The sequence below is a fragment of the Pieris rapae genome, chromosome 13 (assembly GCF_905147795.1).
Source record: "Pieris rapae chromosome 13, ilPieRapa1.1, whole genome shotgun sequence".
NCBI classification, from domain to species: domain Eukaryota; kingdom Metazoa; phylum Arthropoda; class Insecta; order Lepidoptera; family Pieridae; genus Pieris; species Pieris rapae.
In genome coordinates this window covers 4,005,693-4,029,445 of record NC_059521.1, presented here as the reverse complement: position 1 = coordinate 4,029,445, position 23,753 = coordinate 4,005,693, and the positions used below count along the sequence as shown (strand labels likewise).

At 32.8% G+C, this 23,753-nt stretch overlaps 1 protein-coding gene across 3 annotated transcripts in view; it reads right to left on the bottom strand.

Annotated features, from left to right (window-relative positions):
- Positions 1 to 23,753, bottom strand: part of LOC110993875 (paired box protein Pax-5) — a 68,407-nt gene that overhangs the window by 21,214 nt on the left and 23,440 nt on the right. For all 3 annotated transcript variants that reach the window (XM_045630882.1, XM_045630883.1, XM_022260261.2), the window contains exon 4: positions 3,503 to 3,668. In XM_045630882.1, the coding sequence (XP_045486838.1) occupies positions 3,503 to 3,668 (166 nt within the window). The remainder of the gene's footprint in view (positions 1 to 3,502; positions 3,669 to 23,753) is intronic.

Below are 23,753 nucleotides of genomic sequence, written 5' to 3'. Positions count from 1 at the left end.
AAATGCTTATAGTTAGTTAGTATGATAGCTAATATCCAACTTTAATTATTTTACCTTATATCTGCTCTCAAACATCACATATCTTACACATACTTATGAATATCTTAAAGGATATACTTGTGTGAAAATAACATGAGAACTAACTAGATCCATGCAACTTCCTCACAAACGAGTAGCCCGCTGTATCGCACACAACTCATGAGGACTCTTTGTATGGAAGAAACGGCACGGATCCGCCAAGCATCCGGGAATATAAATACATAATATTTTAAGAAATTAACAATATGATGGTATTCTATTGACTTTTTATAGTTGTTTTTTTATTTATTTTTTATAAAACAGGGGGCAAACGGGCAGGAGGCTCACCTGATGTTAAGTGATACCGCCGCCCATGGACACTGTCAATCCCAGAGGGCTCGTGAGTGCGTTGCCGGCCATTTAAGAATTGGTACCCTCTTTTCTTGAAGGACCCTAAGTCAAATTGGTTTGGAAATACTTCAGTCGGCAGCTGGTTCCACAAAGTGGTGGTGCGCGGCAAAAATTGCCTATATATATATATAGTGAAATAACCCTTTAAATTCTTCGTCTCATATACGTTTTTTGTGAAATAAAACGCGGTTCAGTCCAGTTTTGAAAACAGCTAACTATATTAGATAAATTAAAAGATAACAGAAATCTAGATCATCGTGCGTTACTTTAATTCGTAATTCTAAACAAAATTCGTACGTGAATTGCTTTACAGCAATTCAACACTTATGTACCTCAAATAAAACATATATTCCAATGAAATATAAAATCGTTACTTTGTTTCTTTGCCAAGCGTACAGTACCCTTATTAGCAGTCGAAATTTGGACTTTGTTGCATTGATATAAAGCATAAAATTGATCTATGTGATAAAACGGAAGTGTGGCAATGGTCACGCTTTCTGCCTGCCGACGTACAGACAGAAAAAAGGTAATAATTATTATATACGGACACAAGACTGGACTACTTTCTGATTTCGGTTCTAATATAAACCAGGAAAATTTCTTTGACACTGATGAGTGGGTTGTGTTAAACAATCGACACTTCGTTTGTACTTGGGTGGTTTAACATAAATTAATTATAACAATGTATTACTGAGCGGTAAAAATACGTTCTTTACTTTTAAATTTAAGGGCTTCCAATAATGTTTTAAATAAGTAAGGATATAGGACGTTTTGATAATGCTATCCCGTATACACTCAATGGGATGTATGTAGATATGACAACAGGAAGACAGAAATAGCTTTGCATTGTTGTATAAATTCAAAACAGAGACGCGCGGGGCAAATAAATTGAAAAACAATACCGACTGTTTCTATTCAGGGCGATCCCGCGGGAATAGGGATGCACCAACTGGTGTCGATAAATGTCAAAAATATAATAACTTCGTCAAAACTTAGATAAACCATACATAAGAATCGTAATCTTGATGATTTGTTTCATGTTCCTCACATCAACCCTAATACAAAAAAAAACTTTTTGTTACACGCAGTCCGGAAAAAAATGACCACAATTTAAGCTCTGAATTGTAGGAGTACGAAATAAATAAATAAAATTAGTAATGAAATTTAATATTACAAGAAGTAGTAATTTACCTTCTACCTGCAAGTTTACGTACTTATATTTAAACATTGAGTACCAAAGCAATAAATATGTTTTATACGTAGGTACTGCTGGAGTCCCCGTTGTAGGTTAAATGGGAGCGTAAATAACGAACAACATACATATAACCTACATTATACATATAACCCATATGTATAATTCCCAGTATTGGAATTATAATTGTTTCGGATTAGTAGGTATAAAATGATCACCCTAAACTTCAATGTATAGTAAGCACAGTAATGACCGAAGTACGAAGTTAATTATGGCATAAAATTAGTACAGTCAGAAGACAGCAAAAAGTACTAATAACACGTACGACGCTTTTAATTTTAACGATTTTGGACTTTAACATCGATAAACCAGTTGGTGCATCCCTAGTGGGTCAGTTTCAATTTAAATCAGACAATAGCAGTGTCCGATGCTCGTTTCATTCATATCATTGTGAGTTGGGATTTCATTTGGGGTTTATTAAGTTAACATACAATACTTGTATTATAAATTTGTTTGCCAAGCCAAAATGCTAAATTATTATTGATGAAGCTTTTTAGAATTCTACATAAATACAGTCAGTAGATCTGGACTCTATTCTAGTTTATGGTTCCAAATTAAAATTTTGTTTTCTTTGTCGCACAACTGTTTTCCATTTGGCGCTTAATTTGAGTTGTATCCTTTATTTGGATACAGATTAGTAAGATTATATAACAAGATATACAATTAAGTAATGGGATGAATATGGAATAATAACAAAAAAATTGCATCGCCAATTAAATTACATGTTCGGGGTCTCTAAATATTTACAGGGTAGAAAAGCCTTTAAAAATAATAAAAAGTAAAAAAGTAAGAGTAGGACAAAAACAATTGTAAAGGAGGAGAATATTATAAAAATGAAGGGAAAATTACTAACGGGCGATCTGAGGTCGGGAAGGGGGGAGGGGGTGAGTTTTAAGGGTAAAACCATTCTTTCATCTTTAGAATCCTTGAGTCAAAAAGTGCCTTTTAGTGTGTAGCCACGTCAGGTGGCCTAGTATCATATAGAAAATGTCTAGTTTGTAATTATTCGTCGTAATATACAAAAAATAGTAAATAATTAAAATCGGCTCATTAATCTCTTTACTATATTGTAAAATAATCATAACTGAAGTATTTCCGGCCCAATTCGACTTCGATTCGAGGAACTCACTTGCGAGCCTTCTGGCAATGTGAGTGTCTAAGGGCGGCGGTATCACATACCTACCATCAGATGAGCCTTCTTCTGCCCAATTGCCTCATAATACATAAAAATATTCCTTACATAACCTTAAAAGGGTTAAATTAAATTCCTTAACTTGAAATACAACGACAAGTATAAAAAACACAATGACAAAGTTATTACGATAAATATGGCTTAAAAGAACAAGAAAAACGATATTTTGTTATACATAATGCAATGTTTAAACAAAGTATTCCAATACCCTCTTAAATTACCTCCCAAACAAAAGAACAATAGTAAATGACATAAGTGACTAACGGATGAACATGCGCACGCGCCATGTGCAGGCCGCGGAACGCAGACGTGATCTATGAATCAGTTCTATTTTTGAATTTCCAATTGAAAATTTAATTTTTTCATATCAATTAAGACTGAGTTTTGACTGTCTAAGAAATGTTTATTGTAGGTATTTTAGGCCTAATTAAATAATTATGCGCTAATTAATTAGTGGTTGTTTAATTTTATTTAAATACATACATATCGCTCGTTTACACAAGCTACTACTTATAAAACACTTCCCTGATTTATGATTTTTTTATAATACACTACAGACAATAAAGACTCGCTTTTAAGGTTAATCTGCCCTAATACCTCGTTTCCTAAAACATCTGTCTTCGACTTACCTAGAAAGTATCTTAGAGACACATCCATGCGATACTCGGAGTTGCCGACTGATATCGCATGGCCGAACGCCACTGTGTGCCAGCTCCACTATCCGCTGTCGTACAACGTCGGGCAACGGCCGCCCGTTTACAAACACGCCGCCTAGTTGATTCACGCCTCCATGACCTGAAAGGAAATATATGGTTATTTGTGTGTTTGTATACCCGTGTTCTCATATTTATTAGTTTTCTTGCAACGTGTAAATAGTTATCATCTAACGCTTTGCTTAATTAAAATCTGACTGTAATGTAATAGTCATATCATTAAAAAATTAAAATAACTTTCTATGAAAGAGTAATAGAACTTTTTCTTCCATTTACTAAAGTATTTTATATATTGCTTAGCGAATATCTCGAAAAGAGCTTTTTGTGGAAAAAAGCGGAAAAATATTAAAAACCAGATTTATTTAGGTAGGTACTTAATTTTTTATTCAAAATGTTCCATTTGGCAAAATGTACCTTTTGGTAAAATGTTCTATTTGTTGGTTTTTAGCTACTACTGGAAAGCCTAAGTAAACAATCATATTAACTTAATAAAGGATAACTTAAATTAAGTAAATGAGGGTAGCAAGTTTTTATTAAGTTATCAAATTTTCAACATTATCCTTTGGCTTCTGTTAGTTTTCGTAAATATATAATTTAATTGTGAAAACCTAATCACATTCCAAAACAGTTGATAAACAAGCAAACAATAATGCACTTGTCATCGATTGTAATATCTTTAGCCGGATCACGGCTACCCGGGTATCGACCGGGCGCAAGGCGTGACGGATCGATGGTCACGCCTCGTGAGCGCCCCACCCGGGTAAGACACTCTTACCCGGGCGGGCTTTTACTGTTATACAGGTTTATTTTTGGCAAATATGTATATATATACATATTTTACGAAAGGTCCACTAATAACGTAGTTTTACAGTGATATAATACCTAAGACATGAAAGCTAGTCTTTTGTTTATGTTAATTTTGTATTGAACAATTTCTAATTTATTTTATACATCTAATAAGTGTAATTAATCTTAGGGTCTTCATCTTACTAATGATATCCAGTGATTCTGAGATGCTAGGTGTTTTTTGTACAAGTGATGGTGATCTAATGGATCTAAAGACACAACACACATTAGCGTGCATATAATTAAACCTAATATTAACTGAATTTGTTTGTCAATCCACTGTCATCTGTCACACGCACAGAAGTCTGATCACATACTGAGTCTGAGTCTGAAACTTTTTGGGTTTAAGTGTCGGTTTCACATGATGTTTTCCTTCACTGTTCGAGCTAATGTTAAATGCGTACATAGAGTATTGGTGCACAGCCCGGGATAGAACTTACGATCACGATAACACGGCGTTGTGACACTTGAAATGTCGAACATAGTAGACTCATTAACGCTAATTTCCTTGTATATTACTATATACTTATATATATGAAGTTAGAAGAGAAATATAAACAAAGGAAAGCATAAGCCTAAAACTGAACGTTTGAGCATCTCGTTATGCAAATCTCTTGAAGGTTATAAAAAATCACCCTTAAGTAATTAAAATGGCGGACAAGATGGCGCCCCGGAAGTGGGGACTAGGCGGGAAACTTAACGTCATCCGCCAGGTGTCACCACTTGCGTACCAAACGTAATTAGCTGAGTTTTCTTTTAGGAATTTCTTTTAAAAATCGAACGTCGAGCTTACTTGATTTGTTAATGAAACATGTGTCTCTTTATTACTTAGGTATGTGTCTATAGATTGCCTTTTTACTTAAGCTTATGCCAATATTATCTATTAAAAATATGTAAAAGCATTCTAAACTTTACATCAACGTCTATTTTAACTATATTTTGTATAATAATCTAAATCAAGGTAAATAAGGTAAAGTTGCGACAAATGCATGTTAAATTATTTCTTAAATTTGTAAAAATCTTAAATAGTATATCAATATTCAAAGTATGTTAGTAGAAAATCCCTTTTTACTTTATCTTAATTAAGAAGAACATCTTATAAGTGTATAATAATAATAATTATCTGTTCCTAAGTATTTTATTGGCTTAATTGTTTTGTAAGTAAGAGGAATCTACAAAAATACGGAGTAAAATGGCACAGAATAGCAGAGAACACATCAACATGGCGACATTTGGAGGATGGCTTTGTCGACAGAAAACCTAATTACTGGAAATAATGGTACATAATGTAAGAAAATACCCTAGACTAGATACAGCAATAAAGGCTTATTTTTTATCGGTACAAAATTTTCATTTAAATTAACTATTGAAACTTTGTGTAATACAAATTAACAATCTGCGTAAAAAGATTGCGGAAAAGCATTGTGCAATCAAAGCTATTTGCACTTACATCTATTATTTGTGGCCACGATTTAAATATAGAACGTTGCTCAATTCAAATGGAGGGGAAGAGGCTTCCTGGCTCGCTTCCGGCGGGCACAAATTTTGATTTGATATCTGATTATATATTGAATACACTATTAATAAAAGCACTTTATGTTTTTCAACACATTTTTAAATTAAATTAACCAGATAATAAAAAACTATGTCTCTAATTAGTTACTAAACTAATTGATCACTAGCTTAACACTAAAAATCATTATACTATACAAAATATATGAAAAATTAAATACTTCGAATAAAAATAGAATAGGTACGCTAGAGTTACAAATTATTTATTGACGAAGAAGCACCTAGAAAAAACGCAACAGAACTGGTATATTCTATGCAAATTCATAGTTTACTTACATAACAATGTTATGCAAATGGTACATACGAGAAACGTAGAGTTTAATTTGTTCGCAAAGGTGTATCGACAATAAAGACACAGTATGTCTGACCTCAATATTATTTTGGATAAATTAGGTTTTAAAGCTTATAAAGATAGCATAAGATGATGTTAAAACGTACTTAGAGAAAATAAATTTAGAGCAAGTGTTCTGCTCTTGCAGATGTGGCAAATAATTGGAAAGACGACAACGAACTCAAACGCGATGGAGTGTTACTCTGGACGCCCTATGCCACATCTATGGATTATAGGACTTGAAAAATAACTTTATTTATATAGGTAAATAAGTATACCTTCTACCAGTTCGCAAGTCAAGGGCGTAGAGCGAGCAAGAAGAAATGGCAAGAAACTTTCCGCCACTCTTTTCGTTTTTAATAAAAAATTGTTTGAACTTAGGTGAAGTGTTCCACTAACTGTTTAAAAAACTGTATATGTACAAAAAATTCTAATATCTGTGTTGAAATTTCCGTTTTTATGGTGTAACTTAACCTTCAAAGGATTAATTACCTTTTTATTCTGAATGATCAATTTTATATTTACTTTTAACCGAATTTAATCAGGAGATAATCTATATGTAATATTGTTGTAATAAGTTATGTATTAGGCAATAATTAATTATAATAGTCTATTAAAGCCATCAAGAGTGTGCTATATTTCGCAAATATATGTTTAACTTATCTTAAATATATTAACTTCTTTGACGCTAGGTACCTAATCAAATGGAGATATATGTAGATTTAAATTAGGTCACGTAGTCATAGGTAACAGACTAGACTTTATCAAAATCAGTCATTAGTTATAAGTCAATTTAATAGTATATAAAACACAATAAACTTTGGTTCGTCGCGATTTCTAATATTTGTTTACCCTCTAGTACCTATCCAGTGTTTCTTTGTCTGGGTTCGAAACTTTAGTAAGCAGCTCAAAATGCCTCATTTGGTGACGCCGGACGTAGAGGTCAGCGTGGATGAATACACGTGGAATTTCGTATTCTGCCTCGACGTCCGATAACGAAACTATAAAGGTATCAATCCGAATACCTCCTCCATTTGTTAACCCAGTAAAAATTACGCTTGGATTATGGGGAAGCATTCGAAAAATATTCCAAACATTTTATCCTTCAAATTATCCTAATGAACTATTATATCAGTTTTAAATCCGAAAGGGCAGTGTTATGTAAGGGAATGTTAGGGCGTGCGCTCACGCATGACCCGGTCCTTGTTAACAATGCTTTATAATTTATTTCAAATCCTGTTTATGTCACTTTTTAGGAAACATATTATGAATGAGTTAAATTTAAACATATAGAAGCTGTTTTTGCTATAGATGGTTCTAGTCTTGATATTTCTGTTTCTGATCTTTGTTTCTTAGTGGGCAAGAATCAGTCTTATGCACGGTGATCAGCTGTCTGGCTCGCTGTAGACTATTCTTGATGTTTTTCTTCACTGTATGTGCAAGTGTTAATACTGTACAGTGGAAGAAAAACTACTCAGTTCACATTCGAACAAAGGTTTTTATTGATGTGATAATGCGCTTACGCAGGCCTACGCCATCCCTTTGCAATTCAGCGAAACCTTATTCACTAAAAACACCACCGCCCTCCATACGGTCTTAAGATGGGCTCTCGGGGTTCGCGAAGATATTCAACCCGCCAAGGGGATACCTTGTAGAATAAGAGATGTTATGGTGGTAGAATAAGAGACAGATTAAAAACATAAGTACAATATTAAATTGTATTTTTCAACAGTAAGTAAAAAAAATAATAATTGGCGGTGTACCCTTAACGCTGGCAGCATTTAGAAAAATAAAGGAAAGAATTAAGAATGTTGTAAATACTGTAGGGTAAAACCGGGATAGATGCCCCACTTTTCGAAACTGTTTCATTATTTGAATACCAAACATTTTTGCTTAGATTGACCCTGTAATATAGTTAGTTTAATCATTCATAAAGCTTTAGAAACTGTATTTAATTACCTAACCATTACTGGTTTTGTAAAAATGTAATTCTTGCGAAACACATTTTTTGGGGATAGATGCCTACCTATATGGATAGATGCCCCACTATAAAATCACTTAGGAGGATAGATGCCTGTGATGCGGGATAGATGCCTTTTTAAATAATCGACAAGAATACATAATAAAATTTAATATTTATTTATTATCTTCATGTGTAGGTAATATAAAATGCTTAACTATAATTATATTTATGCATGTCTTTAACAAAAACCGCAAAAAACTGTTTAAGCGATAACATATTAAAGTTATCATATAGAATCATCTCAAACGAAACATTCCCGTTTTAACGTAGAAATAATTATTTAACAATTATAAAAATCAACATATTCTTATTACATATTATTTATATCTTAACATATTCTTATTATTAACATAGCTTCAGTCTTGTTTATCTTAGATTCTATTTGTTTCTTTTTCTTGCCAGCAATATCCCTTTTTTCTTTTATTTTTTCTCTAGAATTGAGAATATCTGCCGATTGTTTAGCTCTCCTTGCTAAAGTCAGAGGAATTTGTGATATTGGTGATGCTTCGACTAAAAATGTAGATGTTTCTTTTTTTTCGTTATCTAGAGTCACTTCTTCTCTGCTAAGACCTTTAGCCCTAGCGACAGATAAACCTTCTGCTTGCCTAATAGACAATTCTGGATTTCGCTAAATAAAGCTTTCGAACCATTCATTCCCAGCTATCTGGTTTTCATTATCAAAATTGTGTTGAATCTGCAGCTTTTCGGCAAATTGGTATGCTAACGTACGCATACAACGTCTATCTGGGGGAAATACCGCGTCGCTAAGCTTCAAAATGTGCGCTACCAACCTTTTTTCGTGTTTAAAACCCAGGACAGGATGTTTTTCCAAAGTCAACTTAGTTTGGTTTTTAATAGCGTAACGCCTTTGCAATATTCTGGATGGAATCCCAAATTGCCTGGATATTTCATTGATCCCCAATTCTTTTTTATCCAATTCATGAAAAGCTGACTGTAGCTGCTCTGTTGTCCAAGAAACTACTCGAGCTCATACGCCCTCCTTTCTTTTGTATTTCCTTGGCATGGCTCACCTACAATAAGCAAAGTAAGTATAAATAAAACACTGTGTCTACACTCATTTCATTACATTCGAAGTATGAAATTAAAGATGTATACATTTTTTTTGTGTTTTCTAATATTCTACTATTAGGAAATACCAAAATATTCACGACTATGACTTTTAAATACTTTGATAAGGCTTTTGCAGTATAGAGGGATAGATGCCCCTAAAGTCAACTATCCCTTGTAAACTCGGGGCAACTATCCTTTTCACTAGGGATAGATGCCTTTCAATATTTTATAAATAAAATAAATGCAAACATCAGTGATTGACTCTTAAATGTGTTCTCAAAGAACCAATGTATTAAAACTATTCAAAAAAAATGTAATCATTTAACTGTTTATAAAGATATGGAATAGTGAATACTTACGTTTGAAATTTTGAAGCGTTCGTCGCGTCCGCTGCAAATGTAATTCGACACACAAGGGAGAAACGTCACTCTAGCACAATAACTCTTGCATCACCGAGATGGTCAGTGCATGTGGCGTGTATGTAAACAACGAATTTGCTGTTTCGTTCTCTGGAAGTTGATTTTTTAGAAACGAGGCATCTATCCCAGCGGGGCATCTATCCCGGTTTTACCCTATATGTGTATGTTGGAAATAAATCTTTGTTATGTTTTTAACATATAACAAACAATTGTCCATCCCGGTATATTGTACCTCAAATTCCTAAACAATAGTGCTATAAAACAAACACGGGTGCTGTTTGATGCGTGACGGAGGGATCTATGTAATAATTAATTGTCTTTTTAAACGGTCAGGTTGAAGGTTAAATGGACACTTAGATTTAACTTTTATGGATTTTGATTTGAAAGATAGAAAAAGAAAACTTTATTATAAATAATAAAAAACTATTTGAATGGATTTTTATTTGAAAGAAAGAAATATCTTTATTATACGTATATATATTAAAAGGATGTTTAGTTCAGATGTGCTCTATCGCACTAGGATTCATTGTCGTGGGCTGGTCTTTTCCATTTGACATATTAATGATTTTACTGACGTACACACAAGAATAATTTCCGCTAAAGCATAAGACAGGTTGATATCAAGGGCGGATCCGTGTTTTTTTTTTATTGAACAGGGGGCAAACGGGCAGGAGGCTCACCTGACGTTAATTGATACCGCCGCCCATGGACACTCTCAATGCCAGAGGGCTCGCGAGTGCGTTGCCGTAGTGTCAGTAGGAGTCTTGGTCAAGTCAAGAACGTATACGTTTGCTATGATACAAAGTTATTATATTATATTAATTTTATTAAATATTGTAGGCATGCACTTACATAATATCTGTATAGTCACAAAATATTAAAATAAAATCATTGTGTTCAATTAGTTGTCCACCTAAGGCCTGGAACCAGAACAGGGGGTGGGGGGGGGGGTTATGAACCTCATGACACCCCCTGGATCCGCCGTTGGTTGATATGTTGCTTAAGATTGGTAGTGAATGTATAAAGTTTTGAATCGTTAGTGAATATTTTGGTTTACTTAAGTAGTAGTAGTTCAAGCTTTTTAAAGCGTTGGGCGGAGTCCGTTTTTGGGTAACTTATATGTAGATTTGCGTTGTGTGTGATGTGGAGTGGTCAGTTTTTGTTTCTAAAGTTTGCATATTACTTGTATATTTGACTAAATGTTAAATTGTTTGGGTCATTGCTTGGATCTTCTTTATCAAAGGCACAGAGCAGTAATAGGAGGTAAACGGACGGAGGCTCAACTGATGTTAAGTGATATCTCTGCCCATGGACACTTTCATTGCCAGAAGGCTCGCAAGTGCGTTGCCAGCCTTAAATATTGTATGGTTATCGGTTTATCACACACACAGAATAATAGGTTACAACTATAACGCAAAGTTTACGTCCGTTCATTACTTTAGCTTCAAGGGAGATTCTAGTTATAAACCTAGTAAACATTATGTATAATAAGTTATTGACACTTAATCTAAAAGAAAACGAATATAAACGCTGAAAAAAGTTTATAATGATATCAAAGGGACACAATTTATCTAATAATACTTGGGAACAGGCTCAAACAAAGCTTTTTAAACCACTCCATTTTAGCTTTTAAATTAAAAACATTATACTTTACCGAGTTCGTTAACATTAAAAATAATTACAAGCTAACATAAAGTTCACAACAAAAATGCCGCGATTTAATAAAAACAAGATGGCGCACAATGGCGTCGGGGCCACATCCGGTCAATAATGTTTCCCTTTTGTATTATTAAACCAGTTTTTAGCGACAGTTTTATTGTAGTTGAAATTTTCTTTATATGACTATAGTTTATCTTACATTAGTGTTGTGTTTTTTCCTTTTGAATTATTTCGCCCACATATGGAGTTCTAATTTTGAATTATTTTTTTGAAATATGATCACCTATCGGTTACCTACTTCTAAATGTAATGTAGGTAGTTACCTAATTAATTTAATATTAAATATTAATACATTGAACTATTTAAAAATATTTTTACCTATACATAAAATTTAAATAAAGCCGATAGCATCAATAGATACTAATTAACAAATACCTCTAACGATAAATTATGTTGATAGCGATTAACGAATACTTTACATAACCATGCTAATAACAACGCAACGGACTGGTCATTTCAAAACACTCATACCAGACAGACAACCTTTCTAAATCTTATTACGTTTCAAAGATCTGTGATATATGCGCCCGCGCACGCCCTCGCCAATTAAAACGCGACGACCTGTGTGTGCGTGACCTCGTACGTGCACTATTCATGTATGCGTCCATTATGTGTGCGTTGTATAATTTGTCTCCGGTTACCGGTTACCGTAATTTATATCGTATTCGTATTTAAATAGGGTTGGGTCTTCTTATACATTTGTTATATATGTGGCTTATGTTTTTATGAGGAAGTGATTCTATTGTTAGGATGAAATTATTGCTTTTTTGTTCGGTAACTTTGGATGACGTCATGATTTACATTACAAATATTGTATTTTTTTTATTTTATTCAAGGGCGAGGTTTTACTTTTTGTATATCTACTAAAATTCTCATGAGACGAATCTCTCTAAACAAACTATACATTGAAATTGAAGACTACCTTCCAACAAATTAAAAAAATAACATATATTATTTTTTAACTATTGTAACTATACGGAAACAGTATAATTACAATTAAATAAGAAGAATGAAGGGATGCAGATAGGAGATCGATCTACTGTCACTGATCTCAGATTGTTTTCAATCTGAGATTGTGAAGTAATTATTGGGTTCAGGCGTAAGTAGGTATATTTACTTACGCCCGATTAATATTTTAAGGCGATACGAAGTTTGCTTACTAAACACATATTTCATACTTTGTATATGGAACAAAATATTTATCTTTTAATACTTCTTTTGCAATAACATAATAAATTGACAAAATTAAATGAAATTGAGTTCAACTGGCAGCTTTATCTTTCAAGCGATCTCTTCCAGATAATCACTGGAAGCGTTTTTCTTTTTATGCTCCTGGGTCAACCAGGCTTTAAATAATAGATGATATTGTTTTCTGTTTACATTAAACAAGTACAAAGGAAAATAATTGAATAAATGATTGTACTGTATAGAGGTGTTAATAAATAAATTAAATTAATAAAAAAACAATGTTTTTAAATTGAAAAGCACAGTGAAGTCTAGTGAAAACTTCTAAGCTTGTTATACCATAAAGCCTAGAATAGACACAAGTCTAGAACATGATAAATCAAATCAACAATCTTATTAATGTTGTAATGTAATGGTACATTAATTTTAATTACTATTATAATATTGCTGTGAACATTATTATCTACTGCTGTCATGATATGCCATATTTATTCTAAAAACGATACAATTTTTATAGCGATGGTCTTTATCAAGACGCTATTTAAGTCATAAATGTATAGCGCAAAACGAGCGTCAGAGGGACACAACCTCAAAATCACCCGAGCTACGACATCCCTCAATTTGCAAATCCATACAAGCCAATGTCCTCCAACGCATGCTCAAATTCAAACGCGTTTACGCACACATAGACAAACATCCCGCCCACAACACAGTGGCCAATCAGAGCGAAGCCTTCTCCCTCCCGCGAGAAAGCAACGATCTCATTGGCCATTCGTAATCTTGAATTTGGAAGGAATTTTTGGCCGTTTTAAATCACAACGCAGATGTGCGGTGCTATAGAGTTATCTCTATGGTTTTTATGTTTGTCGTTATGATAATCTCGTTATGGAGATGGCTGTTTTTGCGTTTATAGTCTGTGGAAGATTGGGATGCTTTTTTGTCTTTATTTATACGAATATGCTGATGGCGTTTTATTTACATTAAGTCTTTTGAGTTACATACATACACATTTAATACGGATTTTTATGATTATGTGTTTATATATGATTATAGTTAAAAATATATTATGAACTTATACGCTTTCACGTTCTCTAATTGATGTTTTAAATATGGAATGCATTAAATTTTACATCATAAAAAAAAATATGATATAGCTTGTTCCATTTAAGGTTTTAGTTTCAAAAATACCCAAGTGGGTTACAGATATACCATACAGAAAACCCATGTCTTTACAACTAACAAAGTAAAATGTTTGTACATTTTCAGTCTTGTCTGACTGGCCACAAATTTAGAATTTTAGTGTAGTTCAACAATATTTAATTAGGTTTTTTATTTCCACAAATCAAGATATGGTACCTAGTGCTAAGCACCATTTAAGTCTCTTTTCACTACAATATAAATACAATTCGACAGAAAGAGACGAGTATTTACTTAGAGAAGGAGTACTTATTTAAAATAAATTAATTAAACCGATTAAGATTGTATTAGGGGGAGACACTTATGGGGTTATTAGAGACTAAGAGTCTCTTAGATACTAAGAGAGCACTAAGTATGGCACCCGTAGGTATGCCAAAGCTAGCACGTTATCCATACAGAAGTCATACCTTCTAAGCGTAATATCATGACAAAGAATAATGAATGTATATATCGACATAATATGTTATTAGATATCTTTCATAAGTATGTACAATGCGCAGAGGCGATGAGAACTTAGAGAAACAGATCATTTTCTGTGTTAGTAATCGGCTAACACAGAAAATCACGTGGCCATTCACCAACCAGATGGACCAAAGTGAAAGACTTATGGTACTCAAAACAAAAGAGAAGCGCTGAACAGAAACCGGTGGAAAACAGTCAGTTCTAGATGTTTCTATGCTGAGCTACTGACTGAAGAGAGTCGTATGTAATATAACTTACATGTATAATATTCCATCATATTTTGATTGTAGCGGTACGCGGCCGATAAGTCCACTCCGCCGCCGGCCCTTAGCCCAAAGAGGGCGGCAAAAGTGGCCTTACTTTGGCCCTCCAGCTTGATGGCCAAGATTACACACACTCACAAACACTACACATAGTAACACTTTGAAGTTATAGTCTTATCTGCACATTTTAATTGCACCTTGAAAAATTAAAATATGAAAATAACTTTATAAGGTTTATTTGTATTAATAACCCACCTGTAACACCTATAACACGCAGTTATGATTTTTTTTATTGAAAGTTATTTATTGTATATCTATATTTTTATAAACCAAATCGTTTAGTTTATTTTAACCGGTTTTTTTAGGCGATTTTCCGCTATTTAAGCATTGCTTTTCCGGTTTGATTACGGCAGGTGGTTCATCAATACCTTTTCTCACGAGAAATGTTAATTAAGAATAATTTATTAATTTAAGCAATTGTCAGCAATACTGCAAAAAGGTTTACGCGGCGATTCTGATTAAAAACACATTTGACAGAACGTTTCTACGAACGCTCGTTTTTTAATAACTTATTTTTTTTTACCGTTTAGCTAAAACACTGTATTATTAAACATATGAAATATTTACAATTAGGTTAGTCACTGGTCCATATGGGCCAAAAGCAGCCCGGTATTATACTGTTTTAATTGCTACTTTGACGGATTAGTATATAGAGAACACTGTTGACCAATCAGATTCAAACGACACGGATTTAGTTTTCAGTTGTGGCAGTTCAATTACTTTTCGCACATTTTATAGTCAAATTTTGTATTATATTGAAATATTGAAAAATTCTTTAGCACACAATTATCACAAGTATTGTATTGGCATCGTAAACTGTTACTGTCACTTGTTTTAAAATTTGGCAATTAAAAATACGTCTTAATGGCGTCGTCGACGCTTGGCTACAGATGGATAGATCTTGATTTTGAGGTATATTTTACGGTTCGTACACTCAGAATCGATGGATTGTAACGAGGATCGGTTTTCTGATATCTAATGTCCGGCTTTGCGTGGGATTGTTGTGTTACGAAATAGATTTTATGTAATCATAGACAAAAGTAGATAATCGTATATTCATTTACGTAGGTAAAGCTGCAAAGCAGGTAAACCACATAGACAAGCGCGCCAAATTGTAGTGAAAAATACAGATACCTAAATCAAGAAATATCTATGCTTTTTGAATTTGTATCAAGATAAAACTTAGATATGGATTTCCATATACAAAAGGATTATGGCAACGTCACATAGTGGATCCAGATATACTTTAAATTATTGTATTCGTTAACTATAAAATACATGTCACGGATTTCATTCAAGTTCTAGTATTTTCGCAGTATAAACACAATTTGCTAAACTTAAATAAATAGTTAAAACTTATTTAGTTTTTATGAATAAGTTTTTTAGTCACACATATAACACACTATATTTTGTCACTTCATTATACCACATTTCAAAGCTAAGAATATTTGAAATTCGCACATACCTAATGACACTAGGTTGTGTAGTCAAGAATATGTTATCAAACTTTTGAATTGAATATCATAGATAGTAATCTATTTTCTCTTTAAATGAGAATTAGTTCTAGTTTTCGAATGCGATTTGGCAATCTTCGTCAACGAGAGCCTAATTATTGATTGTTTTTTGTGGAAGTGTTTTAACTCAGATTATAGAAACACTAAAACTAATTCTTACCATTTTTAAAAATATTAGATTTTCTCTAAAAATCTGTATTATCTTTACCACTGATTATATATTTAAACCATGAATAATTCATACTTGTACTAGTTGATACGATAGGTATTAATCACACAGCTCCAATGACAGGTTGATTTAGACAGGTAATTATATTACATGCAGTATTATTTTACACTGTATACCTACTTCATTTTTTCCGACACTGTTTTATTTTTATTATTTGGAACTGCTTAAGGAGATTTAATCAAATTTATTAGTATTAAACTGTAACTGTATTTTTGTATAATTAAATTGAATTACCATAGATATAGAAATATTTATAATTTATATTAAGCACTGGTCACAACACGAAACGCGGGAAAGTCATTTTGCACCAAGCTCTATTCTATGCTTTATTTCCGTTTAATTCGTATTTCGAATTCGGTTCAAATTTCGCGGGATATTTCGCAGTCGACCGCGCGCCGCGATGACACGACACCCTCTACGGCACGTGGCGGATGGGACGCGATCGGATACTACCCCTAGCATAAGAGAATGAGATTTTATCATAGAGTTTAACAACTACTTTCAATAAGAAAAACGATTATTACGTTTTATATATAATTATAGTAAACGTTGAAGTAAAAGTTATTCTTTTTCTCTCAGTAGGCTAGTAGGTGCTAAAGTGGGTTAAAATATATAGATTTATTTCATTATCATTCTTAACGATAACGAACGATTCATGTAATCTTTCTTAACGAAGTTAAGAAAAACATATTCACTAATTGTAGGTTCAAGTCAAAATATTTAAAAAAATGCCAGCAAACCAAAATTAGTCTTATCTGTATGTATTTATCGTAATGTTATTGAAGAACTATACCTATACATTCTATATTCAAAATCCATATTCTGTTTAAATTTTAAATATAGAATTCGAAGACGTATATTGTCTGAAAACTTTCATATGACTAAATATTCCGTGTTTGTATGACAAATCAAGATAAATCGTTATTGTTCAGGTAACAATGAATCTAACAAAGTTTAAAAAAAATGCTAAAATTGTCATCCATTTATACTTAAGACCTACTTTATGTATTATGCCCTACCTATTATAATGTATTAGTAGTCATATAATGTAATTATTAGTATGTATACAATGATATCTAATGGGTTCTATGTTGACTAATTGCATATTGCCCGTGCACATGTAAGCTATGAACTTAAGTCAAATTTTTATATAAATTGAATCCGTAGTTCAATCGAAGTACCTAATAAGATCAGATTTTAACATATCGGGAATAATTTTTTGAAGTGTTACTTCTTTAGGGCGAAAATGATTGAGAGAGAGTGAGAAAAGGGGGAGATCGAGAACTTTAGATGGCAATTCTGTCGCATAACGTGTTGTGCAGTTAATGCAGATTTTTATTTTATGTAATTATTAGCACGTATATAGACTGTAAACAGTGTGAATTTAGATTTAAATATACATTGGGGCTTTTAAATTAGTAATAATTACTAAGGAGTTTTACTTCTGATATGTGTACCTTGTACGCACGCACTTTTTTTATTACCTACAACTCGGGCTGTGAACAAAAATCATATGCTAGAATGAGGACAATCAGATACCTACTCACTCACTCACTAGAGAAAATATATTATATAAAGGATATACACGTGTAAAAATTTCATGAGAACTTCAGAAGACGTAGGTCTAACGCTTTATGTTATATCCATCCCATTGGAGATTTCCAAGAACGGGCTGATTTGTGAATCCATTTGGGTGACGCCCTGGATGGCAAAGCCATTTTTTGATACAAAAAAAAAATGATTACATGTAGCCGTTTATAAGGAATTCAGTGTCAGTACACACGTACAGTAGAATTATAATTATTAAAATTTATTTGTAACAAAATAGTACACGTTCATAGTTTACATGTCGTTTGATTTATTATATCTCTAAGGATATATTGGTATCAAACAATATGATTGATCTCTTATGTCCGTCTAGATTAATTGTTGTTAATTAAGTCTAAAGATTACATATTAGCGTAATTAGTGTTCTATATCATTAAAAATTAGATTTCTATTACTAAATTATTTTCAAGTTTTTCCATAAAAAGGGTGTTTCTCATACGAACTTTTCTACAAAGATCTATATATAGCATGCAGGCTGACTCCTAGACTGATAGTCGTTACTTAGTGTTGACTCCCATACGTCTAAAACGACATACGGAAGTCATACTTATCGCTCACTTAGTCTTCACTTTAAGAATACTATAGAGGTAACAATGAAAACTACGGAAAGTCCGTTTATAACAGCCTAAACCAATCACCATCAGACGAAATTCTGTTATTCTTTATAAAAAACAGGTGGAAAACGGGGAGGGAATCATCATAATTGATACCGCCGCTCTCACATGCCAAAAGGCTGCCAGATGAACACTCACACTGCAAGAACTCTCGGGTTACCTTCTTGGAGAATTGCTACGCTCTTATCTTGACGGACTAGAGCCGTAGGATTAGACTTATGGGTCGAATTGGTTTGCAAATATTTCAGTGGATAGCTGTTTCCAAATAGTGGTGGTGCGCGGCAAAAACTTCTTTAAAAAGCGCTTAGTTGTTGAACAGACATCCAAGTGATACGGGAATTTCGTATTCTTTCTCGACCACCAATGACAAAACTATGTTTTAAATCCTCATTCCCTAATAACTTCTATAATTTAAAGAATCGATCGTACGTGAAAAAGCTGTCATTATATGTTATGCGAAAATCAACTCTATTAACAATGAATAAGTGTCAATTCGGGTTTAAAATGAGTCAGCTTTACTTTTATTTGTCGATTTATCAAAAATTAGCTAAGGCGGTGCCTAATCAAGTTGAACCAATTACATATCGTCGTCTCTTTCTTTAGGTAAATTCTAGATAAAATGTTTAGTAGGTAGGTACCTAAATGAAAGAGACATGATTAATAAATCAGTTTGTACGGCTCATATGGCGAAACAGTTATTGTTTATGCCGAGGACGATGGACGATGAATATCTGGAAATTGGATGCAAAAATATGTAATCTCTAGACAAGCCCTATGGTAATGTAAGTGTCTATAAGGTGTATAATATATATATATATTCGTGTATATAACTTAATATCAGTTGAGCCGCCAGATACATAAAAAAACTTAATCATGTCGCGAAGAGGAAATATTAATGAGCGCGCGGGAATTTATGTATTTATTTATTTAGAAAAACTTCATACGAATTAGGTTTACAGACATAACAATAATATATACAGTATGCGTAGGGTGTGGGTGTGTATAATTGAAGCCTGAGTTAAAATCGACTAGATTTAGTGATATTAAATGTCTTAGTGCGTTTTAAGGATATGTTTTTTGAAAGAGGAATTGAAAATGTCTTGTTTTTTTCTATACAACAGGGGGAAAAAGCTGCCTGCAACACACTCTCAATGCCAGAGGGCTCGCGGGTATGTTGCCGTACTTTTTAAAGAATTGGTACGCTGTTTTTTTGGAGACGGACCGGACCGACCGGACGGAAAGGACCCTAAGTCGTTAGACATAGTGTATATGTCATCATTGTGCCGTATAATAACGCTCAACAAACAAAATAGGATCAATTAAAATGGCAAGCTTAGTAATTCTTTACAAAAGTCAAAGAAATTTTAAATATTAATTTATTTACCGCTTATGTATGGCTAAATTTCAACTAAAAATATTAGGTACAAATCAATGAAGTAAGTTAATTTTTCTAAAATTAACAGAAAACTTTTGCTATCCATTAATCTTTTCTGGGTAATTTTTAAATCATGGGAGCTTGTTGACCTAAAATTGTTGTGACTTGGTCAATGAAAAAAAAAAACAATCGAAATAAAGGTATCAAACGGAAGTAATAGTTGTGAGATGGACGCAACACGATCCGACCACACTCAGTGCTCACCACTTCCCTGGGAACAAGACCGCTCCCATTACAAACACTTGAAGTCTATTGAATTAAATTCTTATCGTCTACAGATAAGATGAGTATTTAAATCCTATTTATACTAATATTTATGTGGCTTAGATAACATTTGTTTCTTTTTATAAATTGTCTCTACACAAATACACAATTTAAAACGAATCTAATTCAAGAAGTGCAATAATACTTCTTGTGACTCTCAGAGCTCGTGGGTTCGATTCCCGGCTGTGCACCATTTTTTTATTTTAACAATGAGTATGCTTAAAAAATACAAAATATATGACATCACAAATTTAACACACCTACACAACTACATTAGAACTAAAGCAATATGTCAAACCATATCTGAGCTAATGAAGAGAAAGGGAGAAATCTGTTATTTTTATGTTACTTATTTTTTGTTTCATTTGGGGTCAAGACTCCAGAGCCATAGGGTTCAAGTACACAGACGATAATTAAAGGCTGGTACATATCGGCAGCCACAGAGCTGATGCATTCCTCGCTCAAAGAATAAGTATCGCAATACGAGGAAATACTGCTTAAAGTACACTCTGCCAGGGACCAAACTTTTTCATTTGTTTTAATTTACTATTTATCAATTTTTAATTATAAAATATTGTACTTAAGGACTAATCTTATTTAAATATGTCTTGTAATTAAATTGGATTTAATTAATTTGTTTTGAATTTAAATATCATATTTGGAGTTTTTCAAGTTTTATTTCTACATTGGTTCATGCAATCTCGATTAAAAGTAGCTTCGCCATCTGTGTCGGCAACTTTAAACGTCATTATGAATGAAACAGTAGAACTTTTATACCAACGCGGCAAAAACGTAACGCTTTTTTGTTGGTTTCTTCAATGTGATATATTTAAAAAAATCAATAGTAGTACTATCTACTGTGGGGAAACAGAGTAATGTTTAATTGAAGAAAGTATATGGAAGTATCACTATATTTTCATATGAATGAAGTTGTTGTTTACAAATACGGTAAAACTTTTACAATTCAAACATAATATTTATAATTCTATCAAATCATTACTTTTAAGGGCCCTGTTTTAGCAAAGGCCTACTCCAAATCCCACCAATTATGACTGCACTGTCTCTCTCCGCCAAGACCCTCATGCTGTTTGATTAGCAAAAGTCATTTTATTGCGGCTTATAAAAATCTAAAGTTCATAGCAGATTTAAGAAAAGATTACTGATTCAACCACACTGTGTCATAGTCCCCGGGCTCTTGGTCACGTAGTGTTTTTTCTGAAGTTTCGCTTTCAATGCGCGTGACCAGCTTTGTATCGGGGCCAGCGGTTAAGCCTATCAAAAACTAAGCGTTTATATTAAAGCAATATAATGTTTTGACTAGTTGGTATCTATAAGTCTGTGTGGGAGAAAGGAATAGTTTTAGGTATTTATACTTTATTTATTTATTAACTAACATACATAAAACAAAATAAATATATAGTCAAATATGGAACACATAATAGTATACGTACAATAGGTAAAATAGTTTTTATTAACCTACAAATCTATTGCCGTGACTTTTCATAACAGCGTGTCAGGCCATTAAAATAAAAAGAACGAGCAAGGCCTCAGCACCAGCATCTTTGTAGCAGATCAGTAAATTGGAAATATCGTACCTTTGATCATGTTAAATTTTGGTGTCTGGCCTTGATGTTTACAAATGAAATTTTTCATAAAAATACAAATTTATTAATACAACTTGCTTCCACCAACTTCAACTACTTAAAGTTAAAGTATAGCGATTTCAAAAAAGAAAATAATAGGATCATAATGTTTTCTTTTGAAGCTATGTATACTGTCAAGTAGGTATAAGCTTTTCTAAAGCGGCTAAAGGTCCAGTCTATAAGCGCCCTAATACGTAATACGGAAGTTATTTTAAGACATCTAACATTGTTATCATTTTTTATACGATAAATAAAGAATACAGACTTGATAAAACTGTAGATTACTTTCATTAGAATAAAAATTTATTCCTCTGCTATCTATTTAACATAGACAGCGTAATGTATGTGAACGCTATATCATAATAAAGATTACTAGCGACGCATAAACCTTGAAACATTATATGCTAAAACCTTCCTCATAAATCATTGGTAACCACAATTAATTCCGAGCTGTAGTTTTTAAGTTTATTACAAACGGACAGACAGACACGCGGCCCGTCCCAGGCTCTTTTGTAGGCATTATCAAGCTTTAACTTTTGTCTACAACCCAATCAAATATATCTTATCATTTGACCTTTTTTTCTTTGACTTTGCAAATCCCACTGCGAAAAATGTTTCATATTTCGGGTTCTTCGGAAAGTTGAGTACTTGGGCCACGTACGCTATGACCTACCACCAAATACAAACACGTTTTTTTTTAAATTCATATTTGCTATAAAGCTATTAGGAGATTAAGGAATGCTCTACATAGTTTTCAAGATTCTGGGAAGAATTTTTTCATCTGCCTGCATTAAGGTACACATCCATTGAGTACATTTTAGTGAATGGCGTTTTTTGTGAACAACACTTGACGAAATCGCTGTGAAATTAGTTGGTCCGATGGTTGTGTGGTGCTAGTAATAGCGTGGAAATGCCTGAGAAATAAATGTCTAATAGTCTTATGTTTATTTATACTTTTGTAGAAAAAAGTACACAAACATGTATATGTCTTTTTAGTCAGAAAGATTCAGCGTTTTTCATAATCTTGTCGTATTATTATATTTATAAAAGTAAATTTTGTAGTTGGAAAGAAGAAGTCGAAGTAAGAAGTAGACATGGAGAGACTAGGAGAATTTGGCTCTGCCAAAAATGAATCTCGAACTGTTTAGGAAAAACTAGATTTACAATAAATTACCAATAGAAAAAGATCTTCCGACCAAAGAAGAAGAAAGAAGAGCAGTTTTAGAAAATATTTATTATTCAATAAATGATTATTTGCGTGAGACGCTGTAGTTGATATAAATTTAATAATGTATATTATGATAAGTACGATAAAAATAATATAAGAAAATACCACTTCATATGACTAATAATGTAAAATTCCTTTAGAGACAAATTTGCGCACCATTGTGTGTGGCAGAATATGACACTAACGATTGTACCACCTCACACATTTTTTTACTTTTTGCAATAAATTATTATTACTATTATTAAGCAGTATGTTTGTGTTTGTGTTATACTTATTATGGAGGGCACATATTGGTTATAATTTGTAGAAATTTATTTATAATAATAATGCTTTACCTTTTTCTGTTTTTTTGTTATGTATTGTTGGCTTATAAGTAATATAGAATTTGAACAAATAAAATAAATTTTAGTTAATTCAATTTTAGTATATAAATTTACGTTTATATCCGGAAAAGGTTTAAGTAAGAAATATAAGACGCTATAAT